Source organism: Centruroides vittatus, unplaced genomic scaffold, assembly GCF_030686945.1.
Source record: "Centruroides vittatus isolate TY-2023 unplaced genomic scaffold, ASM3068694v2 contig_934, whole genome shotgun sequence".
Lineage (NCBI taxonomy): Eukaryota > Metazoa > Arthropoda > Arachnida > Scorpiones > Buthidae > Centruroides > Centruroides vittatus.
In genome coordinates, this window is record NW_027122619.1 from 413,267 (window position 1) to 436,164 (window position 22,898).

Here is a 22,898-nt window from a genome sequence, read left to right on the forward strand (position 1 = left end):
AGCTGATACGAATAATAATTTAACTACTGGTATTTACTATTAAAGATTAGTTTAATATTTTTCAGGGAATTTTGACTATTTCATTTATTATTTATTAGTTCTGCAGATTACAGTCATAGAAATTGTGTATTTATGTGATGAACAATCGTATCTGTATTAGGTATTTCCTTCGGGTGTTCAGCTGTCTGCCTTCAAGTGTCACGGCGAATGCATGTTCAATTCGCTTCAAAGATGGCGACCCGGTGGGGTCTAGTAGTTAATAAAAGTTTAATTGGATTTTCAAGTCATTTTTTAATCAATTATATTTTTGAATTCTTGAGATAAATGATTCAGAACGTACAGTAGAAAATCGATTATCCGAACTTGATGGGACTAGGGTCTTTAGGATAAACGAAATTTCGAATAATCTAGAATTTCGTTTGTTTTTGTGTTCTGAATACAAGCACTGCGCATTTCATTAACAATAAATACAGTATTAATACAATTACTGTATTTAAAAATAAATTAATTTACTCGAAATTTTACATAATGGTACGTATATATGATCTGGTTTCGCGGCGCTGCAATCGACAGATGATGTAGTGATTTCCAGTTACTTAGAGAGTTTCGTCTCTGTGTATTATACTATGGTATGTATTGTACAGTACAGTACAATGCTACGTTTTACTTTAAAAAAAAAACTGTTTCGGATAATCGAATTTCCACTGTATTTTTATTTCGCTATAACTTTGATCTTGTGGGATTTTAGAAAAGAAATGTTATTATTTTTTGTATTTTTTCTTACTGATAAAAATTATTATTATTTTTTTGTTATTTTGAAATCTGTATTAAAAACTACCAGAAAAATATTCAAAATACAGTAGTTTTTTTAAATTAAAAAAAAGTCGAATTTCAATGAATGCATTTTAAATAAACAATATATTTTATATTTAAACAATTTAGAATCTTTTATTTAAATTATTTTTTTCAATTTTACATTAGGATTCCAACAATTATGAAAAAATACAATTTAGCAATTCTTAAACAATTTAGATGATTAAAGGTTTTTAATGATTTAAGATTAATTCAGCTAATTAATGATTCAAAGAGATTAAAAGCCAGTTAATTTCTTTCCTTCTTAAACTTTATTTACAGAGTGAATTATTTGAATAAGATTTACTCTGGTTAAGTTGATTGGAGAATAATGAATTCGATGGGATTTGCCTTGTTCAAATATGATTTAACAATTTAAATTTATAAATCTTTACACACTATTATCATTTATAATATGGATGTGGTATTTTAACGTTAATGTATTGCAGTAACCTAAATATTTCTGCTAATATAAGTTACTTTGGAATGGACTGTGCATTAAACAGCGAATCTTCGTTGCACAGTCCGTTCCAAACCAATTTTCATATTAACCATAACATTTATTACGATACGTAAGAATAGATTTAGTCATTTATGGATTCATAAGTAGATTATAAATTAGAATAGATTACACGGTGAAAATAATCATCGATTAGCAGTAGCAACACAGTAAAATAATTATTTTTAAACTCTTTCCGCCCTGTAAGACCTAGGAGTGCCATTTTCTTGCAAACCCATTATGGGTTCGCCGGGGCCAATGGCATTTTAAAGATTCAGAAGGGTTACCGGATCTGGAACAAAGTAATTATTATCATTTCCGGCCATGGGAAAATAGTATTTTGTAGGAATATTGTAACAATTACAATAGAAACAAAATTCTCTGCTGTAACGGTTACAGAAAGTATATAATTATGTAGATTTTACATTTTTTTTTATTACAGGAGAAATATAATTTATATTAACATATTTTAAATAAAATAAATGTGGTTTTTGTTATTTAAACATCAGAAACTTATATATGTAAAAGGGCTAAGCTGGGGTGCAGTCTATCTTTTGAAAGTGCTGTTTAGGAGTAAAGAATTTTTATCGCTTTAAGATATTTAAATATTGAATATTAGACAATGCTATTTTTTAAATTAATTTCTTTAAGCAGTGAAATTATTCGATGTCGACTTTGCATTGGCTATCGGTGGGGTTTCCCTACGTAGCTTAGAATATTGACAGAGAAACAAGTTTTACAGGAAATCGCAAATTTGGTTTGTATTTAACAATATATATATATATTATCATACTGTATTTCAAATTGTATGAAAAATTTTAATATGGAATTTTTAAATTGAAAATATTTTTCATCGTGATATTTACGGTAATTTCGATAACACAACATCGAAGAAAATTCTTATTTAATGATTTGGAGCACTTGAGATCGAATCCGGAAAAGCAATTTTCAGGAATTTTTCGTGGGTTGTCCTGAAGATGTCACGCTCCGTTCCTCATCACTTCGCATCCTCATTATGGGCTTAGTCGAACCCATGTCGGCCATAATTTAAAAGATCATCTTCATGTGCCAAGGCGGAAAAAGCCAAAAAGGAAAAGCAATAAAGGTAAAATTACAAGATCTTTTAAAATAAAAATAATTATTATTTCTTTTGAAAAAGTTTCAAATAATTTAGCATTTTAAAAATTTTATGTACTAAATGAAAAGTTTTTCAACGTATTCTACCAAAATTTTCTGTTTGTTCATTACATATTTTTGACATTTTAATTCTAATAATTTTAATGCAATTTTAACTTAAATCAAAGATGACAGCTAGACATGCGAGAACCGCCTTAACGCATGAATATAACTTGTCATGGCCGGGACCTCGTCTTCTTACAGACCTATCTCAATGCTCATTAGTAATATTTTTCTGTATCTGTATATCTGTAAAAAAATTGGACCGGAGGCCTCAAATTCCTAAAATTGATCCTGATTAAAATATAGATGAAACAAATGAAAAATGAAATGGATAGTGTGACGTAGATAATATAAGAAAGTTACTTCGTTTTGGTTGTTATCAATCAAATTACGTATAATTACTATTGATATATGAATGTAAATACGTTGTAAACTAATACTTTTAATCATTCTAATGTAATACAGTAAAATCTTGTTTAAGAGGGAATGCAACTGTGTTAAAATTTTGTGTAGGGAAAGTACGGCTAACTCTGTGATTCTTCATTTTTAATACCAAAACTTCCTATCATCTATCCCCTAGTATTATTAGTGTTTTTACTTATCTGTTTTTCTATATCAGCGGTTCTCAATTTTTTTTCATCAAGATCTTTTTCTATCTCTTTTCCCCTTGAGATTACTAAAAAGGGCCTTTTTTCCAAATCTATCATAGGTTCGGTCACATTTACAATTGGAACGGCCGAGTGATGACAGATGGGATCCCGACATATCCAGGACAAACCACTCATGGAAACTTTCTGGAGCTTCCACATTAAATTTGAAATAGCATTTTACAGAATCAAGTGTAGAAAACAACATCTGTGTGGTATCTGTTATCAGTGATGCATTTCTGGACGCGATTTTGGCGACTTCCATGAAAATAACTTCCTTCAGTTCTTGCAAAGAAGAGGCTTATGCTCATATACACGTGCCTTGAGATGTTCCTACAAGAAATAATTGCACATGGATAGTTCGGACGAACGAGGAGGTCAATAGCGAGGTTGCGGCCGAAGTTTTCAACGCGAAAACGTGTATGTCGGACGTTCAGCGCCGCCTTCCTGTAAGCCTAGAAGTTTGATGATGCGTTTGGAACGTCGAGCATGATTCCACTAACGTTCCAAACGTCATTGTCAAACTTACAGGAAGGCGGCGCTGAACGTCCGACGTACACATTTTCGCGTTGAAAACTTCGGTCGCAACCTCGCTAATGAATGTCACCGAACCTGGAAATGAGGCGACCAGGGAAGAGACGACAAATAACGTCAATTGATAGTCTAGCTGTGTGGGCCGTCGTCCCATCCTGTTGAAACCACACGCATCTGATGGGAATACGTTTCCATCGTACGCAAGGATGCGGAAACTTATTCCCATCAGATGTGTACGACTGAACGATCCCCTCTACGTACGACTGTTTCGTCAGTCGTACGCACACACACGGTGTTCTATCGTCCACGGCTCCATGTTTTCAACTAAAAAGACAATGCTAAGACCTCACTACTTTCACGCTACCTGCCACACATCTTCCACTCTAACTGGTGGTGAGTTGTAGCCATTTCAAAAACGTCCGTCCTTTCTGCCGCACCCTGTATTATTAAGATATCAACCTACTGTTATGTGGAACCCGAGATCGAATCCAGGCAAATTTTTGTAGGGAGTGAACTGTCCCTGCTACGTCGTGCCCCGTCTCATCACTCGGCCACCTCTATAGAGAGGTTTCAAGGTCGCATGTCACGTGATAAAACACACGTTTGCTCCGCCCATTCGCCATTTTTGTGGTAGTTTTCGCTCGCTTAGCTTGCACGTGGTCTGTTATTCGACGTATTTTTTTAGTTTAAACGTACAAAAATACTGCAGTTCTATTATCATGGATTAAGTTAAAAAAGATTCTTTTCTTGTGGGCTATTCTAGCGGTCTAACAGGACGAGATGCAGCTCTGTACGAAGAGAAAATTTCGTTATTTCAAGGCAATCCATACGAAGCCAGTTTATCAGACTTCTACACCCTGTCACAAATGAAAGCTTATAAATCTTTAGAGGCCCATAACTATTTAACAAGTGGCTGGGTTTCTCCTGATATAAAAGTAAAAGTAATGAATAACAGCGAAGTAATATTGCCTGGAAAGATATGTTTTCGTTTGTTTGTTTAAACTCGTGTTTTTACGTATTTCTTAACTAAGAATTTTTGTCTGAAAGTAAAAGTCTAATTAAAAACAGCTGTGGAAATTTTTTAATTCAAATTGTTCAGTACCTTTATTTTCTAGTTGAAACTAGCATATAATAAGCCTACTTGCTTTTAGTTTTAACGTGTAATGTTTATAAGTTTGCACTAGCTAAAGCTTGAAATTACATTAGTTATTCGTTTATAAATGCACTATACCTAACTAAATTAATATAAGCAAATCAGTAAACTCTTTTACGTTTTAAAATATAACTTAGTGTTTATTAACGTAAATATTGAAATGAAATGTTTCTGACAAACTCTTGTATTGATATTCACTTTATTCGTAACGAAATTTTTCCGGTTTATTCTCGAGAGCCATGCAGTTTGCTTTCGCCGTGAAAGCTCCTCAGTTTGGGACCCTTGATAACAATTAATGCCGGGAATTTTAAAAAAATGATGTTCCTTTGTTCTTGAGTGAACTAGCATTACACCCAATTACACAACAAATCACCATAGTGATATTCGCGAAGAAAAAAAACAACACAAGAACTCCAGTTAAAGCGCACGCGAACATACACAAAACGTAAACAAGTCACAAACAGTCACAAAGATGGCGCTAAACAATTGCGCATGCTCATGACGTCACTCGTGATGTCGACATGAAACCTCTCTATAGTGGGCACCCAAATGAATATGCAAGAAAGAATTGCTTAGTTCTCACAGGGCGGAAAGAAGAAGAATGGTTAATAATATTCCACACTTTATTTTTCATCTTTTTTTTTAAAGTTTGACATGATTATTAGATTTTATGTTGAAAGTTACAAGTTAGTTGGCAAAAAAAAAAAATTTTGCACTAATTTCACGCTGATGTACTGTAAATTTCAGCGTGAAATTTGAAGATTTAGTTACTTTTCCATCATGCTCTTTCAATCATTTTTTATACATAAATTAGAAAATTATTATATATTTAAAATATATAAAAGTTAAATTAATTCATACATTAAATAAAATTAAATGATTTATTACTTACAAAATATTTAAACTTAAATTGGGAATGTTTTAAAAAATTTTGTATGGACTGGCAACACTTATTAACAAATAAAATGGCGCTGCCCAGGAGTCAATACTTGAAAATAAATAAATATATTATTATTCGATTTCTGTCTACGACAGTTCCGAATTTTGATTCGAATCAGATTAGTAAACAGGGGAGAATTATGCAAAAGCTTATGTCCAGAGGAAATCAAAGGCACGTTAATGTCTTTTAATTTAAACAGACAACTCAACCTGTTTTTAGCAGTAAAGCCACGTGCGCATAAATTTATTTTTGCAATAGATTTTATATGTAAATTTGCTATAAAAATTAATGTAATGACCAGGAAATTATAACAGTGTTTATAAATATTATAATGCAAATATCTGTTTATATTAATATTTAATAGTATGAGAAAAATGATTCTTAAAATATATTCCTTTAACAAATTAAAAAAGCTGAGATTCTGCCTATTTAAGTGATTAATGTAATTGGTATACGTTAAAGGAATTTGTTTTGAATCTCATTGATTGCATAATTTATATATTATTTATGATTGATAATAATAATTAAAATGTTAAGTTGTAATAGTAAACTGGCACATTATTATTTCTCTTATTAAAATTATACCAATATTTTTGTTTATTTTAGTAAAAGAGCATTTTCACCAGCAAAGGTAAGCAATTATACTGAAAATTTAATTTTTTTAATAGCTTTAATAATATTTATATAATAAATTCTTCATTATTTGTTTTATAATTGTCTATTGAGGTAATAAAATGAACAAAAACATTTTTAGTAGATTTTCAAATCACAAAGAGTTATCAAAAATTCAATTTGAATTAAAAACTAGTATATTTCCTGAAATTAATATACATCCACTAGCTATCAAATCGAACATTAATGATTATATTTTAAATTAATAATTAGGATAGAGTTGTAAGCTTCTTGCCTCTAATGAATAACATAATTATCTCAAACTACCAATTGGTGGAGATATAACCAACAATAGTGAACAATAATAATGAAGTGAATGTATGTCTCTTTAATCCGAAATGAATAAATCCGGTAGACTTCCTCACAGCATACATTCACATTATGTATATACAGCTACCACATCTGACATTGAGAATAATAATGATGTTTTTAAAAAGAAGTATATAGTGTATACTGTATGTTTAATTGCAGTTGTAACTTTAGTCATACATATATTGGTGAAACTGGCTGTATACTTGAACATGTGAGAGCAATTATATAATTGTTAGTTCAGGATAGCTATGCACTACAATTCTAAAGTGTGTGAAATCATAAAAGAGATAATTATAATACTAAAAATAAAATCAAAACCGATTGAAAGACAATATTATGAACATTTTAAAATTATGAGTGTTTATAGAATTAATGACAATTTAGAAAGAAAAGTGTGTGAATCTGGCTATTAATTCTCACCAAAGGGAGTTGTTAATTAATACTACAGACCCACCTAATACAGAGTTAGTTGAGAAGTTGTCTGTGTGAACTGTCGGTAGATTATATAGAAGAGTTTGTAGCCAGGTGGCTATACAGACGGTTATCAGTGTATGTCCAAGTAACCTTTAGAAATTTAGTTAAAATATTGAAGGATTTGTTTTATCTTTTGTAATTTTTTATGTATTAAGTTAAAGTTGAATGTTAAATATAAGTTTTTGCAATTGTTGTATATTTTGGTATTTGTGTAATACTGGCTGAAGAGAGTCTAGTGATGATTGAAATGCATTCCACAAATAAAATTAGATTAATCTTATTGATGTGATCTCAATTTTCTAATGCCCCAATACAGTTTGATTAGCCTTGTATATCTCCACTAATTGGTAGTTTGAGATAATTATGTAATAATCAGGATAATTTGACAAAAAAATTGAACACATCACCACTTTTAGGTAGATATGATTAAATAATTTAGATTAATTAATTAAGAATCCGGGTGTACTATAGATTACTCCCTATGGAATTTTAGGACTTTGATTATATATTTGAACTCAGGGGACCGAGACGAGTTCAACGATACCCTATTTTTGGACCGGAGATGAAAAATAAAAAAGTTATCACACTTTTTAAGTTACCATAATTTTTTAATGCTCTCATGCAGACGGCATCGTAGTTGCTAGTATTGCCATCTTGCGGTAAAGTCTACAAATTGTGACGTCGGACTACGGTCATCTCCCGGAGCGTTAAACATGCAATACGAGAGCGGAGAGAGCGACGTGACTTCCGATCATTGCGTGATCGCCATTTTGGCTAATGTTACTTATGGCAGCGGACGTGGCGGCCCAACTGACCTCTTGTACGGGCGCCACCACACGCCGCCATGTGCTAAACTAGTGATCGAATCACGGTAGTTCTTGAACAAAGTAAAAACGGGGGAAACGTCTACTAAAGGCAATTTTAACGGCAAGCGACGGGACTCCCGATCGCGATATCGAGGCCGACTTAGTGGAGAGTGACAGGACTCCCTATCATCGCGCGATCGCCGGAAAAAAGTATGATAACTTTTTTATTTTTTGTCTCCGGTCCAAAAGTAGAGTATTGTTGAACTCGTCTCGGTCCCCTGAGTTCAGATATATACCCAAACACACGAAATTCCATAGGGAGTAATCTATAGTATACCCAAGAATCCTATAAGAAAATGTATAGAGAGGTTTCAAGGTCGCATGTCACGTGATAAAACACACGTTTGCTCCGCCCATTCGCCATTTTTGTGGTAGTTTTCGCTCGCTTAGCTTGCACATGGTCTGTTATTCGATGTCTTTTTTTAGTTTAAACGTACAAAAATACTGCAGTTCTATTATCATGGATTAAGTTAAAAAAGATTCTTTTCTTGCGGGCTATTCTAGCAGTCTAACAGCACGAGATGCAGCTCTGTACGAAGAGAAAATTTCGTTATGTCAAGGCGATCCATATGAAGCCAGTTTATCAGACTTCGTCGTAGATCAAGAGTTGTGGCCGAAAGTAGAATTTGGTGACATTATAAACTATTTGGTTTTGACAACAAATTTCTACACCCTGTCACAAATGAAAGCTTATAAATCTTTAGAGGCCCATAACTATTTAACAAGTGGCTGGGTTTCTCTTGATATAAAAGTAAAAGTAATGAATAACAGCGAAGTAATATTACTTGGAAAGATATGTTTTCTTTTGTTTGTACGTAAAACTCGTGTTTTTACGTATTTCTTAACTAAGAATTTTTGTCTGAAAGTAAAAGTCTGATTAAAAACAGCTGTGGAAATTTTTTAATTCAAATTGTTCAGTACCTTTATTTTCTAGTTGAAACTAGCATATAATAAGCCTTGCTTTTAGTTTTAACGTGTAATGTTTATAAGTTTGCACTAGCTAAAGCCTGAAATTACATTAGTTATTCGTTTATAAATGCACTATACCTAACTAAATTAATATAAGCAAATCAGTAAACTCTTTTAGGTTTTAAAATATAACTTAGTGTTTATTAACGTAAATATTGAAATGAAATGTTTCTGACAAACTCTTGTATTGATATTCACTTTATTCGTAACGAAATTTTTCCGGTTAATTCTCGAGAGCCATGCAGTTTGCCTTCGTCGTGAAAGCTCCTCAGTTTGGGATCCTTGATGACAAATAATGCCGGGAATTTTAAAAAATGATGTTCCTTTGTTCTTGAGTGAACTAGCATTACACCCAATTACACAACAAATCACCATAGTGATATTCGCGACGAAAAAAAACAACACAAGAACTCCAGTTAAAGCGCACGTGAACACACACAAAACGTAAACAAGTCACAAAGAGTCACAAAGATGGCGCTGGACAATTGCGCATGCTCATGACGTCACTCGTGATGTCGACCATGAAACCTCTCTATGCAGATTGGCATTCACAGATTGATTTTTAGGCTATCTCACTTCCATAACTAAAATTCTTACACATTTCAATATGTTGTTATGATCTAACTTTCCAATTTGGATTTTTTTTTAACTTATAGCTACATAATTATTATTAGTTTATTTTATTTTCAATTGGCCAGAATGGAATATTATCATTTGTAAAAATGGTCATTCTAGACTGTTTCTATAATTTTCCTGCGAATATTTAAAATTTGATATGTTTTCTTTTGTTTGTACGTAAAACTCGTGTTTTTACGTACTTTGATGAAACTTTGATGCAGACGTCACATTTTGGTAATTTACATGCAAAATCAATTGTATTACTCAAGAAAATTATATTAGATTGTAGAATAAATATAAAATTTACTGTTATTAATTAAAATGTTTTTATTTCCAGACAAGTAAACCGGTGACCGGCCTTATAAACACTAAAAGAATAGCGGCTTTAAATAATCTATTTATAGAACACATTACAGATGTCATGTCTACTGGAGAAATTGGTTCAAATTTAAGAGGTTATGATATTGAAATAACTTATGTAAGTTTTAAACTATATTTAAATTATATTTTCTTTATTTATTTATAATGAGCAACTACAAAATTACTACAAAAATATGTAATAAAAACATAAAATAAAAGATTGCTAGATTGCTAATTGAAATCTATATACACACGTATATATAAATGAGTGTGTTTGTTTGCTATCCATTCTTAAGCTGTTTGACCAATTGTTATGAAACTCTACAGTTATGTAAAACATACTTCTAAACTTAAGTAACGTTGTACAGTACATACAATAATGATATGGCGGGAAGTAGACACCTTATATCATTACTTCAACAGTGGCACATGACACTCACCTGCATGAGTCAAAAGTGTTACACTGTGAAAACTATATAAATATTTAATTTCTACATCTAACAACTGATTTCTTTCTTAATGATACTTTTATAATTGTAATAAGTGCCCACCAGTAGCTGAGAGGATAAAACCACCAAATACTAATTGGTTGTGGGTTCAACCAACAAGCTGACCAGGTAGTGTTGTTTTCTGGGTTTTCTTCATGTTAGTAACACCTAAATAGGGGCCAGTTTTCCATAAAAGCCCTCCTGGGAGGCATCCCCTTTAGCAGGTTGCCTATATGTTGCATTGCTGTAACCAAATAAACAAAACTAATTCTAATAATTTTTCTATAAACTGGCTATTTATGAGGACATACTTCCTAGGTAGTGTATAGGCTCTCTGAAAATGTTCTTAAAATGGTTTACCACAAACATTTTTGAAATTTACAATTAATAATACCTGGTGTAACAATTTCTGTGACATATGTTATAAACCTGTCACTTGAAAATACCATTAACACTTTATCATTACTTAAAAGCAATTATTCTCTACAACACTTAAAAACAATTTAAACAAGTCTTATGTGAAGTCTTTTAGGACATTAAGGTTAGCAACTTCAATTACTTGTGGGGCTTTCACAACCTATTCAATATGGATCACTTTTCAAATACAGGTATCCCTTGTATAACCTGGCAGTTATGTTCCAAAAAAGTGTCATGTTTTGCAAATCTGTGCTATACAAAATAAAGGACTAATGCAAAACTTAGGGTTACATTCCAGAAGTTAACAAAAGTATACTATTCTTTTTCATTGCTAAGAGAAATGTTTATTAAAGCAATCAATAATTAACTTACAATGACAATTAAAAGTACAGTATTACATGATAATATTAATTTTAGTTAAACAAGAGGGTTTTCTTTTTACAAATTATTGTCATCTTTTAAGCTTTTTTGTTGATCTTGATCAGAAATATGAGCAACATCTTTATTTTTTTAGTTTTTACCATAAAAATCTTTTATATATGACAAAATAAAAAGTAAAAATATGTTATTAATCAAAAATTTGTTCTAGTAGTTTACATTTGTTCAATCAAGAACTGAGCAATTTATTTTTCAAAATTTGTGTTAAAATACCAAATTGTTCAAGTTGCGAATAGTTCAAGTACAGAGATACTGCTGTGTTATGGGTTCTGGGTTACAATTGGGTAGAAGCTATATGGCTATATCTCCCTGACAGGATAGCGAATGGAGTGGTGGCACTCACTAGTGGTGAAAGATTGAAGTATATACGATGACGGGGACAGTAGACTTGTTGACACTGTAGATTAGATGATAGATGGAGCAGTGTCATTCCCTAGTAACTATAGTGTTTTGAGTATCCATTGAAGAAGGACTTTAATATACATAGACTTGTTTTATTTTTAATATTCACAAGGCAGTCACTAATCTCATTACTGCTGTATTTTGTTCATCATTTTTATGAATGATTACTTACCTATGGTTTAAAACAGCTTAATAACACTACCTAAAATGTTTAAATAAATTTTACTAAATATGAAAATTAATGTATAGAAACAAAACACAGTGGCAGTCATATGGGTTAATGTCTGAAAGCAACACTAATGATACCTGGTTGAAAGGAAAGCTAGGATAAGGAAGAAACAAATTGCACTATCAGTTTTCATTAAAGTAAGCTTAATGAAAGGCATAGAACTGACTGAAAATGCCAATATTCTAAAATCCACAGGCAAATTTAAGACAGCATGCATGCTTACTTGAATAAAATAAATATCAAATACTGGAGTTTGCACTTAAAAGATGTGAAATTTTGTACGGAGGATTTCTCAAATTCTCAAACTATGTTGTATGAGGATATTTACAATTTTCAAACTTTGTTGTAGAAGTGCTGTGTTGTATGAAGGATGTAAGGAACCGAGTCCGAGTGTTATTTTTATTTTGTTATTATTTTCTCATTTTATTATATTTTGTTTGGGACTTATGTTTATTTAGGATGAAGGTTCCCCACTACTCTCTTATTAGTAACCAAAAAGAAGATGAACCAACTCACGAAGGAACGAGCACCGTAGGAAAAAAAAAAAACATCCCCGCGCACTTGCGCTGCCCAGCGGAAATAAACAGTCCGCAGAGAAAAAAAAAATGGAGGGGGGTACTCCATTCTTTTACTAGTGACTGTGGGGTACCCCACACTCACTAGTAAAGAAATACTTACTAAACCGTCATAACATCCCAGAAAATTGTGCTAAATACTTTGTAAACGGTTTATAAGCTTTTGTTGGAAAATTAAAGCTGCCAGAAAGAAACTTAATGTTAGAAAACTAAGTATGTAAATAAGGGGAGTAACCCAGCTGAATTGTGACGTCACCTCAGAGCATAAAACCAGTATGCTAACCGAAGAAGGACGAGGTGAATTCCAGAGCGAGGTGATTCCTGGTTGAAGCCCAGATTGAGAATTTGGCGATCCAAGGTGTTAAAGAGGAATTCGATTTGACGATAACGAAAAGATTGACGAAACAGGTTCCTAGTATAGTGAGGTGACGGATAGACATTTAGTTCGTAAGAGATTCTGTTCATAGTTCCTAAGTATTTGATTTGTTGAATTTTCAAAGGGGAATTAATATTAAGTTAAGCTAAGTAGCTGAGTTTATTGTCAGGTTGACTTGTTGATTTTCGTTAATAAATTTTGTTTTGGATTATAGACAATTGTACATAGTAAATTCTATTTACTAATTAAATATATTTGAAACTTTTACTTTGACTTGATATTTGTCGTTATTCTTACTAATTTTTTCGGTGCACACGTAAAAGCCCAGGCCTGGCAAACTAATCTCGAATCCGCGTAAAGTACCTGTTAGGTTAACGGAAGTTTTACTGGCCGCAGTTAGTGTCGGTTTCCTAAGATACTAAAAATAGTACTTTACAAGGATACCTGTATTAATAGTATACCAGTATTAATTAGTAGTCATTGACCATCCTCTCTTTCAAGAGGAAGTCAATGACTACTTTTGGTTGGATTAACTTCAACCCCTTTCTTTAACAGTCCCTTTTGTCTGTAGACAAGTGGTATGGTGGCATTCAAATAGGAAAATTACATAATACAAAGTTACCAGCAAGCACAAAATGTTTTAAGGGGTTTTTGAGAGGTTGCTGAGTTTAAATATTTGGTCCATTTTTAGTGAAATTTGATTCATTGGCAGATTACCATTTGATATTCGACTGTGAATGGTACAGTACATTAGAGTTAACGTTAGAAAAAAATGTGATATCTTAAATTTTTTAAGATATATTTTCAATTAATGCCTACTTGACTAATGAAATTGTGCCAGTACCATCCAAGTATTGTGATAAATATGATAATAAATAACCAAACTCTTTATATGGTTTTGTTTTAATGTTTGTTCTTATTTTTTTTGCTCAGGCAATGCTGGGCTTATCTGATAGTTATTAAATATATTGTTATTTAAACATTAATTATTGCAATATTTTTTCCACTAAGAGATGATTTGTATATAGCAAAAATGATCAACAATACCAGTACTTAAATCTGAATTTACTTTTAACATTTTGAAAATGTTGGAAACATTTGGAACATTAAATAAGTAACTCATCCAAAAACCTTTAACCAGTGAAAGTCTACTCAAAGTTCCTCAGCAAATGTTTTCGGACACCTCACTGTGTCCTTTCTCAAGCTTTCTTCTCTTCTTAAAACGCTTTTCGAATTATCAAACACCTATTAAATAAGTATATTCAGATTATAAAAGTAATTGAAATACATAAAATTTAGCAAAATATGTTATCAATATATTTTAAACATTTTCAATAAGTTTCCAAAAATAAAAAATATGTTTTTATTTGAAGTTAAATGATAAAAGGTAACAGAAACAAATCATTTTGTAATACATGTTATTGTTTTAAACTTTGTTTTGTGAAAAGTAGTGTTTTCACTTACAACTTTGGATAATGTGGGACCTCAGATAATCAGTGTTCTACTGTACATGGTTAATAAAAACTGAAAAAATATGTAAATAAAAGCTGATTAAACAAACCTGCATTTCTTTGCTGTAGTTAATATCTGAGTAAAACCAAGGCTGGATTAACTCACTTTGGGGCCCTAGACATTTTCTTCATACCGGGCCCCCTCCCTCACCCACAAGAAATACAGCACACAAAAAAATATAAAACAATAAATAAAACAAAACTAAATAATGTGAAAAACTAAAATAAATCTTGAATTTTTATTAATAAAAAATATTTAATGTACAACAATAAATTTTAGTTTTTTTAGAAAAGTTTGAACAGTTTGTTTATAAATTTAAAAAAATTGAAATTTATTTTATTAAATGTCTAACAAAAGTTATTATACAATAACAATATTACCTTAAAATATTAATTGTTTAATTTAACCTTTTTGGTTAATATTTGAATAATATAATATTTTACCCAAGAAAGGTAAATTGAATAATGAAAAAGATAATTTAAATAAAAGCCAAGAGTTTAAAAAAAGTAAGTATATAAATATGAATAAACTTTATTTAAAAATTTAGAAAAGTAAACTGTCTTATTTACAAATCTTTTCAAAATAGACAGTTTGACCGGGCCCTACACATTTGTCTCATTTGTCTATGCGATGATCCGGCCCCGATTAAAACATAATATAATTCTGAATATGCTGTAGTTTCAAAATTATATATTTTTTAAAAATTTATTTGTAATAACTTGATACAAATTTTTAAAAAATTATGTACAGTAATACCCCGAGTTACATAACACACGACTTATGTAAATTCGCAGTTATGTAAAATGTAAATCTAAAAAATTGGAAAAAAATTTGAATAGAGTAATATGTAATTTTACAAAGAATTATTCTATCTCAAACATTCATTCCTTCTCACTCTCTCTCTCTTTTCCTTTCTTTTTTGCATTCTATGGATTTATTACTTATTGCTCTGCTAATCCTTTACTTTTCGGTCTAATTGTAAGCATGTACACAAGCTTATTGGGCACTCTTTCTCATAAACAATTCTTTTATACAAAAAAATAATAAATAATATATGTATAATACACATATAATAATAAACACAGTATTGAGTTATTAATTACACAGTTACACTTAAGCAATTTACAAATTTGACTTTATTTGAGTAAAATTTGAGTTATGTCAATGTCTATGGTTCACATTACTTATGTAACTCAATATATTACTGTACGGGCATCCCTCGTACAACATGGTACTTCTACAATATGGTTTGAAAATTGAAGATATCCCTGTACAACATGACTTCTGGTTTCTTTATAACACTTTTGGAAATCCTCCATACAAAATTTCACAGTTTTTAAGTGTAAACATCTTTATTTTATATTTTTTTTTTTATTCAAGTAAGCATGTGTATTATCTCAAATTTGCCCATGGAATTTACAATGTTGAAATTTTCAAATAATAATGTGTTTTCCATCAGATTTATTTTAATGAAAACTGATAGTGCAATTTTTTCTTCCTTGTCCTAACTTTCCTATCAACTGGGTGTCATTGTTGCTTTCAGACTTTAGCCCTTAAGACTGTCACTGTGTTTTCTTTTTATTGATTAATCTTTATATTTAGTAAAGTTTATTTAAACATTTTTTGATAAGTGTTATTAAACTACTGTTTTTTAACTGTAGGTAAGCAATCATTCGTAAAATGACAAATAAAATATGGTGGTATCTTGGTATTTGATATTTGAACAAAATTCTAAAAAAGTTGCTTGGTACTCAAATGAACAAACACAACCTGCTAGAACAAATTTTCGATTAATAACATATTTTGTCATCCATAAAACCTTTTTATGATAAAAATAAAAAAATATGAAAATGTTGTTGATACTCCTAATCAAGATCAACAAAAAAGCTGAGATGACAATGATAGTTTGTAAAAAGAAAATTCCCTCATTTAACTAAAATTAATATTAATAATATGTGTCGTACAGTACTTTTAATTGTGATTGTTATTTTATTTCTAATCAATAATTAATTATCGATTGCTTTAATAAACATAATCCTCCTAGTAACAAAAAAGAATAGTATACTTTTGTTAATGTCTAGAATATGACCTTATGTTTTGTATTATTACCCTTTATTTTCATATAGCACATATTTGCATAACACTGCACTTTTTCAGAACATAGCTACCATGTTATACAAGAGATACCTGTAATAACATGTCTAGTAGCAATAATAAATAAAATATAATAAAAGTATACTTACATATTTTTCTTATATTTTAAATTTATTCTCAGTCTATCTAAATATTTCCAACCAATTTCTTCAAATAACACTAAAATAATGCAAACTTGTTTTTAATATCAATATATTATTTTAGAATGATATTAAATATTATAAATTTCAATTATCTAACTAACAAACACTTAATGACTTTTGTTTGTTTTATATATCTACTAGAAATTGTGTAAAAACTCTATTTTTTTTAATATGCAATAGAGAATATCACGATGATACTACATTTTATATCAAAATGCTATTGCATAAAAGCAGAGGAACAATGAAAATAAACAACTGAGGTAATGAACCTACTGTAAAAACTTACTACTAATAAACTATAAAAAATTAGCTGGTAAGATAGCACTGAAAGTTTGTGATAAAAAAATAACTAAGCTACACAACTGTGATAGACCGAGCCCTACTGAAACAAACAAGAGCAGATACTGTGAATACTAATAACTCACTTTTACTAGTGTGACTTCAAATTTTTCTAAAATAGAATAAATTTATCATAGTGGGTTTATTTGATTTGAATGTTGCAATGGATACTAATAAAACATAATTCGCTACAGGTATACCTCGTCTTATGTCGGTAATTGGTTCCAGGAGAGGCGACGTAAGTCGAATTTACTTGTGTAGTTATGACGTAAGTCATAACTAAACACCAATAATGAGCACTTAAAGACCGCTAAATAAAACAACAACACAGAAACACAGATGTTTTCATGGTTCGTTCCCTAGGATTTATGATGATTATATTAACATATACTGTAAATGTACATATTTTAATATGATTTTGTGCTTTCAACGCTTTTCTAGTGATCGACTTCAATGTTTCTGGCGGACGAATTTAAAGTCAAATAAACTGACTTAAACTTGATTTTTATTTTTCCATGTATTTTTTTGACAAACGATGTATAATCGGGAATGACGTAACTCAAGAGCGACGTAACTCGAGGTATACCTGTATAGTGGAATTCAGATACCAGAGTATGGCCAAATTTCAATGATTTTTTAATTGTACATTAGTTCTGTGTTGATACATTGATACATATACACAGAAGCATTCAAAAATTTCCTGGAAACTGTAAATAAAAAGACAGCAAATTGAATTTAGCACTTTATTTTTCAACATATGTTCCTTATAAGTTAAAACATTTTTCTGAACAGTGTCACCACCCTAAGCCCTTCTAGAGCTCTTTGATTATTTGATCACATTTTAAGCCCTTCCAGAGTTCTTTGATTATTTTTTTGAACTTTCTTCACATATTTATGTATAAATATTTACTATATTTTTTGCTTTATAAGACGCACTGTTGTATTATACAGTACATGTTACATTTTACATTTTTGGGGAAAAATATTCTTTATAGTATAAGATACATTCAGCTTATAGGATACATCCTAATTATAAATTGCATCTTATAAGATGAAAAATATGGTAATTTTATCAATTGTTTGCAAATTAAAGTTTAAAGCATTACTAATAATTTATAAATGTAGAGTTAATATTAAATAATCTAATTAAATATTTAATTATTTATAACTTAGGTTAAAGTTTCTTCTGACTTTTCAACAGCAAATGTGTATTGGACATTGCCATCTTCTAATTTTAATTATATTGATAAGGTGACAGAATTATTAGAAATAAATGCTAGAAGAATTAGGTAACTTAATAATGTTAAAGTTATTTATTATCTAAATTGATAATTTGTGTTATAAATTTAATATATTTGATTAATATTAAATTTTTATAGAGCAGAAATCTGTCGACTGAATCTTCTAGGGATTGTCCCACGCATACAGTTTGTTAAAGATAACAATGCAACTAAAATTGCAGAACTGGAAAGACTTTTATCAATTGCAGATTATGGTCCTGATTATGTTCCAGTAAATAGCAGTAAATTATTGATTGAGAAACAAAATCTTCAATATAAAATTCACGAAGATGTAAGTTATATTGCAGTTAAATTAATAATTTATTTTATTTCTAATTATTGTGACCTATCTAATTGTTGACCTCTCCAAATAGCAACATTATGCAGTTTGATATAAGACATGCACTGGAATATGAATTAAATTAATTATTCCATAATATTTAAAAAGAATACAGTAAGAAAATACTATTATTTAATATTCTGATTTAGTATATTTTATATTTAAACAATATACATTACTAATTACCATACAAAACCATAAAAATAAAAATAAAAAAACCAGCAGAAAAAAGGGGGTAGTACTAATGTTCTCGCTGGTGTTGAATGGCCATTCTCAGGCTAACAGATTCAAAACAATCGAGGAATGCCACACATGTGTGAAGAGGGGAGGTAATGTAAGAAGGGGAGAGGAAAGTAAGTTTACAATTTGAAGAATGACTTCCCATGTGGTGGGAAAGGAGTCGACATCTCAAAAGTTAATGGCAGTATTTTATGGGTGGTCTTATAAATTTCAACTTGCTCTAGATGCCTGAGAAATTGTTGCCAGGTGGAGCTGTTTATGAGGTGTGCACACATCTATGTTTGGGTCAGAGGCAAAGATAGCTAACATAGTGTTGGCCGATTCTTTTAGGATGGAATTCCGATGTTCTTTGAGGAGGATGTTTAAAGGGTGCATTGTAGCACCTATGTATTCCAAATTGCAGTTGGTTCTGTGATGTTTGTTCAACACAGATGAAAACTTTAGCTCTATCCTCTTTTTTTCTGCTGGTTTTTTTGGTTTTATATCAAGTTTACTCAGTTTTGAGTAGTTGTGATTTGCTAATTATTATTTAAATTTTTTTCCTGATTTTCTTGCATATTAATTAATTTAAAGTGAATTATATTTAAATAAAACAGTTATTGATAATTAAAATTACTCATTATTTTATGATTTAATTAAATAATTTTACAAAATTAAATGTAGATATTAAAAAAAATCGTTTTGATAGAAAAAATTATTATTTGTATTACTAAATTATTAATTTTGACTTTATTTCTCTTCATATTAGCAAGTTTCTACTAACTTTTGTTAAATTATTTTATTCAAATATTATATTTACTTGTCTATGGAATATTTAATTTAATTTAAATGATATTAATAAATTTTTTTGCAATATTTCATTATTTTTATGAATATTTTGACAGTAAAAAATCAATTTAATATTAATTTATAAATGGTTATTACTTAGTTAATGAACTTTTACTATAAACAAGTACAGTTAAGTCTCCATGTTCACAGAATCTGTATTTATGAATGTGTTTTTGCAGTGGCAGTTGTAAAGTTTAGCATGCTAAAATTTTGGCTACTGCTTACTGGATTCAGTCTAAGTGATAATGAAACACATGCAGCTTCATCTGTGATTTGAAACACAAAAAAAGTCATCCTACCTAGTATCATCTTGGTAGGTAGGACAACTTTTTTGTATGTCGTTTACATTTGATGAATATCTCAATGTATGTCTTGTTCTTAAGTACATAATAAAATTTTAATACAGTATTTTCGGAAATATGGGTCTAAAACGTTATTCATTATTAGTGAAGATCTACTAAGCTGCTCCAGTTGACTACAGTGTCAGAGAAGATCTTTAGGATAATCCGTCTCGAGTTGGTTCTTACAACTCGAGAATGTTGTTACGTTGATTCATAGAAAAGCACACCTCCACACTCAAATTATACATTATTTACAGTTTATTTACAATAGGTAGAATATACAAGTTTGAAAACATAGTATTTACGAGATAACAACAAGTGGTGTCTTACTTAATGGATTAGTTATCCAGAACTACACAACTTTGGAGAGGCCTAGTCACTTGGGGATTTGGCTCAATCGCATGGCCATCCTGTCTCTACACTAACCCTTCCCAGAGGAATTTCTAAGAGGAGAACACTCTCTCTACACCCTGCGGGCTTCCAAAGTGTCAGAGACTACCATGTATTTGGTCTCTCGCCCCTCTCCCCTTTTCTCTTGCTTGTCTTACTATTTAAAGAGTTTTTGGATGACAACTTCTGACCAATCACGATCCTTCCTTTCATTGGAAGCTTCCCAAAACGTCGGCTGTTCTCCCGACGAAACAAGCTCACCATAACATCCGTCACTTGTTTACAATTTTTTCTAGCAAGCTAACATGTGGCAAACACATTGCCCGACCTCACGCAAGTCCAATAAACAAAGACGATGCTCCCTTTGTTTCCCCTCCTGTTTATGAATACAACACCAGTTGGGACCAATTCACAAGGTTGTGTCACTTTAGTCCCTACTCTGTTAAAAGTAATCCATTACATTATTGTAAAACACAAACTTTTTAAACACAGTTAAGCAATTTTCTGTGAATTTTAAGTAGTTGTAGAAAACAGCTGATGGTAATATCGGCTGTGTGTAATATCTTTGACTGCATCATACATTCATGCCTGTCATTCCAAAACCTATTAACATTTACATTGAAAATTTTGAGTCTCTGTGAGCATTTTTATGAGATACTAAGGTTGCAGTTTTAAGACACTTCCCATGGCATTAGCTGGTGGCCTATCAGACTACAACTGTCATTTACATATCAACATTCAACATAACAATCACTTACATATCTGTCATAGACATAGCTGTAGGAAGAGTTTTACAGAAATTAGATAATTCTATCTGAATACATAACTTTTTTATTAACGAATGTATGTTCCATGTGAAATGGAGAACATTACAGGGTATTACAGCATTCATAAGATTGCATTAATCATTTGCAGTATACTAGATTTTTCTGATAAATTTAACTATTTCTGATGGCATTACATAGATGTTTCATACATTTATAAATTTACTTGAAATATAATAAGCAACAATTTTTTTTTTGTCATTTGCCTGAAACAAAAAATATCTTGTACATTAAAATAATTATTACATGAACATATATTTTATTTCAGGATCAACAAAATCAAATTATGAATAGTTTATCCAATGAAAAAATATCAACTCAAAGTAAACATTTTTATGATTTTCCTATGGATATGCAAATGGATACTTTTGGATTAGATCATAAAGCAATAATGAAAAAATTGATGCAAAAATTGAAAAAGGGCAAAGATTGTAATACAACAATAAATGATGAGTGCGACACCAATGCAGATAATACTGAAGTCACATATGAATGTAAAAAATCTACAAATCTAGATGACTTTCTAAAAATTAAAAAGAAGCTTTTAATCAAAAATAAAAAATCTATAGTTAATGATGCTAGTGAATCATTAAAGGTAGATGTAATTGACGTTGCGGCACAAAATCATAATTATGGTAATGATGATGACATTGATGCAGATGATGATGATGATGATGAAATGATGCTTAAAGACTCTGCACTTTTATACGACACATCAACAGGAGAAAATTATGATGATGATACAACAAATGATAGGCATTATTTTCCAGAAACCGAATTTTCTGACAAAACATAAATGAATTTAATTTGATTAATTTTATTGAATAAAAACTGTTAATTTCACAATAGAATTTGTAAATATTTTTCCAATCAAGACATGATTAATCAATCAGTACTGAAATATTTAAGTAAACATGAAAAAAGTTGTTGAAAAGTCTGTGTTTTTATTAATTAGATATAAAAATTGTATTAAATTGTACAGTTTTGTTAAATTAATAACAATAATGTAAAATAAAAATTGAATTTTTATTCCATTAGTATGTAAATTGTATAAGGTGAAATAAATGACAAATAATGAAATGTGAGCTGCTTTTTTGTTTTTATATCTATAACAGATCAAATGTATTTATCTTATTTTACACACAAACAACAAACAGCTTTAACAAAAATATATTGGCTTTTTGTCTGTAGATCGAACCAGTTCACTGTACATTATCAGTTAAAATTGTATGGAGTCAATTATTTTAATTGATAATGTTCCAGTAATTAAAATAGTATTTAAAATATATGAATAAACAAATTATTACGAGATAACGATTATGATTTGTTACGTGCATTTTAAAAATTTACTTATGCAAATAGAGCCAAATCGCCACTATGCAGGTGAGGCACATGTCTGGAACCCTCGAAATCTCTGCAATATAAATGTAAGTAAGACGAGCAATTATTTATTATGACATCGTCACAATGCCAGGCTGAAAATTTTAATCATATTCATAATTTATTT

General features: G+C 30.3%; 1 protein-coding gene across 1 annotated transcript; it reads left to right on the plus strand.

The window, feature by feature from the left end:
• The first annotated feature begins 5,831 nt into the window (after window positions 1-5,831).
• Window positions 5,832-22,471, plus strand: LOC136984872 (putative ribosome-binding factor A, mitochondrial). The gene is made up of 6 exons (XM_067282009.1): window positions 5,832-5,975; window positions 6,411-6,435; window positions 10,053-10,193; window positions 18,322-18,437; window positions 18,528-18,720; window positions 21,660-22,471. Exons 1-6 carry the CDS (start codon window positions 5,944-5,946, stop codon window positions 22,185-22,187), a joined length of 1,035 nt encoding a protein of 344 aa, XP_067138110.1. The 5' UTR covers window positions 5,832-5,943; the 3' UTR covers window positions 22,188-22,471.
• Window positions 22,472-22,898: the final 427 nt, after the last annotated feature.

Coding starts and splice junctions, on each gene's coding strand:
- LOC136984872 (XM_067282009.1), top strand. CDS start 5,944: ATGCAAAAGCTTATGTCCAGAGGAAATCAAAG. Junction 18,438..18,527: donor ATAAATGCTAGAAGAATTAG/GTAACTTAATAA, acceptor AAATTTTTATAG/AGCAGAAATCTGTCGACTGA. Junction 18,721..21,659: donor AATATAAAATTCACGAAGAT/GTAAGTTATATT, acceptor ATTTTATTTCAG/GATCAACAAAATCAAATTAT.